General features: G+C 46.7%; 1 protein-coding gene across 1 annotated transcript in view; it reads right to left on the bottom strand.

The window, feature by feature from the left end:
• LOC102021376 (LIM zinc-binding domain-containing Nebulette-like) overlaps positions 1–6,976 on the bottom strand; it is a gene marked incomplete at its 5' end in the record, with an annotated part of 10,888 nt that extends 3,912 nt beyond the window's left edge. Inside the window, 2 exon segments of the mRNA XM_005386937.2 lie at positions 5,556–5,650; positions 6,795–6,976. Of these exon segments, the coding sequence (XP_005386994.1) occupies positions 5,556–5,650; positions 6,795–6,863 (164 nt within the window).

The raw sequence follows: 6,976 nt of genomic DNA, 5'->3' as shown, positions 1-6,976 counted from the left end.
AAAAAAAAGCTATTTGACTACTCAAATGCACTTTGATATTTTCTCTCCTCTTGCTATTTTTCTTCCTTTTCTTAAATTCTGGTCACACATCTCTATTGGGTAGCAATCCACAGTGTGAAAAACTTCAGTATAACTCTTTCGGTATAGACTGGTCATAGTGACGCATGCCTGTAATCCTAGCACTCTGGGAAGCTGAGGAGGGAGGATTGCAAATTTGAGCCAAGGCTGGGCAATTCAGCAACCTACCCCTCAAAAAAAAAGTGCTACTGTGCAAACGCAGAAACGTGGAAACGAGCACTATTGCCCATTAAGGGTCTCCCACACACCAGGCCCTGGACTGCACCCTTTCCATGTGTGGCCTCATTAATTTGCACACAGCTGTATGAGTCTGGCATTAATAGTTCCATTTTACAGAAGAAGAAACCAAAGCTTAGCAATCCAGAGACTTGCTCAGCAAAAGAGGATGAAGCAAAGATTCAATCCAGCTCCGATGAGTTCCAACTCCCTAAGGACAACACGCCACACTTAGTGGAAGGTTCTTAGGTAACCAGAGCTAACCAAACAGGAGGAATTTCATAAGTTCCCTGGAGATAACACAAGTCCTGGGAGTCTTACAGAACCAAATGTGGGAGGTCCAGACACATCAGAGAGCTACATGGTGCGGAGACTCTCGGTTTTGCATTTCACTGTTTCCTTCCTTGTCCTCTGATGACCTCAGTAAGAGGACTAAGGAGCAGGGACCAACAGAGAAACGGTAAGTGAGAGCCAGCAGAGCGCTGGCCTAGATAATCACCCTCCAGACGGCCGGCTGAGGTGCACTGTGGCGCTGACCATGCTGGGGACTCATAATGACCAAAGCCCAGCATCCTCCGGGCTGCGGATGGGCCATGAATATTCAGGAGACAGCGCTAACACAGCCGGAGGGAAAGTAACAGCAACACCCAGCGCCTGCTGCTTCATTTTTCAGAAGTCTTCCAAAATCATGTTAAGTGAGACTCTTGGGTGACAGAGAATCTTATTCGGAAGGATAACTAAACATCCTTTGACATTTGTGTTCTTTTAGGCCTATCCTTAAAGATGCGTTTGACAGAGATTCAAGAGATATGAAATGTGGACAGGTCCAGACAAATGTTCAGCCCCAAACATTTCTGCAGAAGGGATGATTTGGGGAAATTATGGGCACGGTCACATTAAACTGATGCTTATGACCCAGTCCCTACCCTGACCCAAGATAATCGGATGTTCAGTGACAGCCTATGACCAGCCAGTCACTGGCATGGCTATAAATGGTCATCTCCCAGGAAATTATTGAGAATTGATTTTTTCACACACACAAAGTATATGCAAATTTTGACTTCTACACATAATAAATTAAGCAACTCGTTCTTTGTGTGGTGTATCACATAGCAAAAGGTTTATCATTTGACTTGGCACATAAATTCACGTGTAAACACGAGCTATGTTTTTCTGTCTAATCATCTAGTGTTATTTTCTCAGCACCACTCTGCAGTAAGAACATTGCTTAGCCCTCTTTGCTTTGCAAGTTCTGAGATGAAAACAATCCAGAATGTGCTCAAGAAACCACTGCCTGCTTATGAAACATAAAGCTTATGCAAACATGGCACGTACTCAAGTAGACCAGTTTGTTTTTAAATATTTTAATAGTGTGCACTGCTGCGTTAGGAACTAAGCGTGCATTATGCCCAATCTTACATCTAATATGTACTATACTTTGATCATTCTATCCAAAGATCAAAATTTAAATATCATATAAATTATACTTTATACATGTTCTCCTGCATAGGAAATCAAACAGAATACTTGGTTCTTCTCTAAACACTGGAGAATATAAACAAGCAACACATCAAAACCAAAGTGCTCACTGCTTTATTCCATTAAAAAATGCCCTCAGGTGTCAATTAAAATAAAAACCCTCTACATTTTTAAAAAATAATTCTAAATATCTGTGTGCATGGTCTCACATTTTTAAACATATTCCTAATATTTCTTTTGAAGGTTCTTAATTATGCATGATATTTTCACAAGAAATGATATTTAAATCCTCTTCCTGAAAACTCTGAGAGGTTACAGAAGCCAAGAGAGACAACAGTAGAAGCTAAACAAACGATGCTGCATCTCCAAGAACTATGGGACGTTGTCATTTTCACATAAAAAGTGTAAAGGTTGAACCTTGGCAAGATCCCAGTTTCATACACTCACCTGTAAAAGTTATTCTTAGGACAATGGGGAAATGTGAACATGGATACAGACACTAGAAAAATGTTTTTGTTAGTTTCCTTAGGTGAGATAAGGGCTGACTCTTTAAGATAATGCCCTTATTCACAGTGACTGATGTAGGCTTGAAATGTCATGATCTACGAAACTGACAAACAACCCAACAATGTTTTAAGAATTGTACCTACGACTACTGTTATATTAAAATATGAAGCAAATATGACAAAATGTTAATATATGAATCTCAGTACAGGACATACAGCTGTTCCTGTCATTATCCCTCCTCATCTGTGGGGTCCACGTTCAAGATTCAACTAATCGTAGATCAAAAATGTTTCTTGCAAATTCCACCCGCAGTAAACATACACAGACTTTTTATTTGCCATTGTTCCCTGAGCCATGCAGCCCTACTACCCACACAGTATTTACACTGTATTATTCATTATGAGTCACCTAGAAGTGATCTATGGTCTGTAGAAGGATTAGGTAGGTCCTGTGTAAATAGGACACCAAGAGAATTTGAGCATCTGCAGATTTTGGTATGGGTGGGGGTCCTGGCAATGACCTTCCTCAAATACTGAGGGATGACTGTATTATTCTTTCACTCATTCTGTATGGATGGAAATTTTCACAATAAAAAGTAATGGGGGTGGCAGAGGAACAGTTGTTTTCACGTATACATATATACGCCGTTGAAGCAAACTAGACACAGGTAAAATATTGCTTTACATGGAGAGCAAACAGTTCATTTTCTGGGAGCCGTCCGCATTAGAGAAGCAATTTTCCACCGCTGACCCACAGAAATGGTGGTTGCCCTTGCAGCCAACCACAGGGAACTGTGATTGACACACAGCACCTGAATGGGGACAGATGCCTCGGGGTCCCCAGAGGGCAATCCACATGCACCAGTTTACATGGCAACATGTGCTCTTAGAACATTATGGGATGAGAACAACAGATGCCTTTGACCCAGAAGCCCTCAGAGCAGAGGTAACCGGCAACTCCCCAGGCCTCATTTCCGGAGTTAGCGCATCAGGCGACAACATGAACTTAAAGCAAAATTAAACAAACATAAAGCCTCAGCTCACTCTACCCATCCACCCCCATAAATGGATTCCTATCTTCCCTTTTTTATCTATTTAATAAAGCTACTACCAGATCCAATATTAAGCTAAAAACTGGCATTCTACCCTAAAAATCTGACTTGAAACTGCTTTAATAAAATATGGGAATCATATTAGAAATGTTAAAGAGGTAATCTGTAAACATTTGATTTAGAGTTACCTGAAGTATTAACAAGATTCAGCCCTATGAAACCACACAGCAGGGTATTTCCTACTAATAAATAGTTTTGGTTTGGTTTGGTTTGGTGACCAAAACATTTCTGGGCAGCTACATCACTATTACGTCAGAGTGCAAACCAGCCTTTCTGGACTCGCCCACAGCTTGCTGCCAAGTCTGAGATTCTTTTTTTTAATCAAACTGAACTTAAACTAATCAGCAAGTGCTGGCTGTAAGTGGCCCAATGCCATGAACTCCGCTTCAGCTGCCTCCTTTGCATTTTCGGTCATTTTTCACTCTCGGTCAGTTCTCGTCGATCTAGCCATTTAGCCATCTGTGTTGCCACAGTCATTCCCTGCGTTCTCTTCCTCTTTCCCTCCCAAGCCCTCCAGGACTATCAGGAGCACCCAAAGGCATTGTTACTGCTTTGGTCGAAGCTGTAAAGAATCCTGATGCAGCTCATAAAACCTGATGGAATGGGGCTGCTGGCTGAAACAACCACAGGAAGAGCGGCTGGCTTTCCTTTAACCAAAGAACAATTATTCCGTTTATGGCTTTTAGGGCCCTTTCCCTTCTCCTTACTGCCCCCTGCCTTTGATCTTTAACCAGTCTCTTAGACTCCTCCCTACAGAGAGCAGGAGACCATGACACTGAAACCTCATTTTTGCTCCACCTCTTCCCAGGAAGACACATGGTCTAGGATTGTAAACAAGAAGTTTGGGAGATAGCTCTGGACCTCACTTATCCTGGAAGTACTGAATTCTTTCAAGTGCCCATTCTCTGATTTCTTCAAAAGTTTCTCGTTTACCTATAAGCCCTAAGCCAACCCTGAAGAAAATACACATAGAAGAAGCAAAATTTAATTCTTCAACAAACAACTTTTTTTAAAGCTCTTCACCAGAAAGGCAGAAACACATTATATTTGGTTACCAAAACTTTGCAGTCCACAATGACACACAGACCCAGGCCCACCATCTCCAGGAGACCCGGATGAAGCTGTCTCAGAGACTCTGGGCAAAAGCCCTGGCAACATTCCAGCCGAAAGGCTGGAGTCATGAGCCAGGCCAGCCCCACAGGGAAGCTGGGAAGAACAGGAAGGCTTAGGAATCAGGGCCAAGAGCACACAGCTAAAAGCAGTGCATGGCCAGGAGTACTCACAGAAGGGGAGGAAAACTAGGCCCTAAGGCAGCATGGTAGCCAGGCGGAAGTTCTGGCAGGCATGGGGGTCTGAGACCCTGCCTGTGGTTTATGTCTTCAGCGCCTCAATTTACTTGTCAACAGTGCCCCTTAATTCACAGGTTATTGTAAAGATTCAAGTCATTTGAGTCAGTCTGAATAAAATGCTCAGAACAGGCCCTGCCCCACAGCAAGCACTATACAAATGCCGGCTAACTGCTGTTTTCGGCTAGAAGTGTGCCTACAGAACACCCTTGAGACAACGCCTGACTTTTTTAATCCCCACCTACTACGAGACAGCTGGAAATACCCAGTCTACTATAGCAGGTCTACTACAACAGACCTACTACGAACAGGCTGGGAACATCATCATGTCTTCATTCTCTGGCTCCCTGTTTAAGCCCCAGGATGCCTGGCATGGTCTCGGCTGAGACCAAGCACGCCAGACTCTTTTCCCTAGCAACTAGGTTCAGATATAACACTGCAAGCTGGTAACATCCTATGATTAAAATGGAAATTGACACAGGATGAAAATGGAAATCTACCTGACATGCATGTCAGAGCCCACACATTCTCAGGGGGTAAGTTCTGCAGCTCCTAATAAATGTCCCTAAATCTGCCAGGCTGTGAACCTCAAAGACAAATGTGGTGGAAGATGCACGCAAATTACCCTACACATTAGCAAGACATCAGCGCAGTGACCTTCAGCAAAGTCCACGGCCCCGGAGTCCACGGCATAAACAGGTAATTGGCCACCCGCACACCTGGGTGGCACAGTGAGTCAAGCCTTCAGAACAGGCAGAGCCACCGACTTGCTGCTCCATGCTGTGCCACAGCTGGCGAGCCAGGCTGGCGATACTTACGCATTACAATAGGGCTTCTTTTCATAGCCTTTGTAGTTGTTCATGTTGAGAGCCATCTTACAAACCTCACAATGGAAACATCCTTTATGCCAGTACTGAAAAAGAAGATAATGAAAAATGCAGTATGATGCCAGTTCTGGCCAGGAGGAGTACAAAAAGAAGACTTTCTAGTGCACCACAGTCCCGATATTTGAAAATACTACAAAGAGATGACTTCCGGCAGCGGGGCATGTTTACCCACATTCGGTGCAGTAAATAAGGCTCAACTGGAGTTTAATTTAGGTTAACCGCACCACAGCTACAGACGCAGGAGGGAACAACTGCTAAGGTTCTGTCCCTACTGCCCTTCTGTGAGCAGCCAGGAAGGAACTCCGAGGTTAATAGAGAAAGGGGGCCCAGGGAGTGTCTTCCAAAGGAAAAGGATCCCAGTTCAAAGTGGGTAAACGCAGAGTTTGGAAGAGCTCCAAAAATATGTGTGCACCGGAAGTCAGGCAACCCGCCGTGGCTGCAGAGAATAGGTAAGTCCCCTTGCCCTCCGTCCCTGTCCAGTTTCCACTAGATCGCAGGAACGCAGTCTCTGGTTGGGAGGACGTCTTGCTCTAGGGTGGCATTGGGGTTGCCTCAATTTCCTGGGGACGCCTCTGGCTGGTTTTAATTGTCAGTCACTGGGCCAGAGCGCCTGCGTCTCGCTCGCAGGCTGTTCATTCCATCCACACGCAGGACGAGCACAGGTCACAGCTGGTGGCACCCCAGCTAAACCCACTGCCTCTGGAATGCCCCACCCGTGGGTCTGGCTCACTGCGTGGAGCCTGTCTCTCGAGTGGGGATTATTCTTAGCAATGCGGCAGCAGCGGCCCCATGACATATTAATTACTATTTGCTTTTCTCCCGAGCTGCCGTCGCGGGAGGCGCTGGGGCCGGGGTGAAGTGAGGGGACCTGGGGCGGGGTGAGGTCAGGGACCGCGCCGAGGAGGGAGGGGCGCGGCTTGACGAGCTGCACCCCTGGGTGCCCAGCCTGGTCCCTCGGTGCCCCGGGCCGCCCACCTCAAAAAAAAATCGGAGGTACTGATGGCGCGACATCCCGACCGCAGCCTTCCCCGCTCCAACGCCACCGTCGCCGAGCGTGGTCCGCGACACCTCTGCCCCCGCGCCACCTCCGAGCGCAGAGACCGCTCTGCCCTGCGCATCGCCTCCCCGTGCCCAAACTTCCCGGAGCAGGTGCAGCCGGCGGCCGCTCACCTTATCCAGGCAGTTGACTTTCTCCGTGGGGTACACGACTTTCCCGCAGCGGGCGCACTGGGGGTTCATGGTCGCGGCTCCCGCGGGCGGTGGCTGCAGCGGCGACGCGGCTGGGGGCTCCGAGGAGCCGCTGTGACATCCCCCGGGGACCCCGCTCCGCCCCGGCAGGCGCGAGGCTCCGC

This window comes from Chinchilla lanigera, unplaced genomic scaffold (genome assembly GCF_000276665.1).
Source record: "Chinchilla lanigera isolate Chin_1 unplaced genomic scaffold, ChiLan1.0 scaffold00028, whole genome shotgun sequence".
Taxonomy (NCBI): domain Eukaryota; kingdom Metazoa; phylum Chordata; class Mammalia; order Rodentia; family Chinchillidae; genus Chinchilla; species Chinchilla lanigera.
This window is presented reverse-complemented; position numbering and strand designations above follow the sequence as displayed.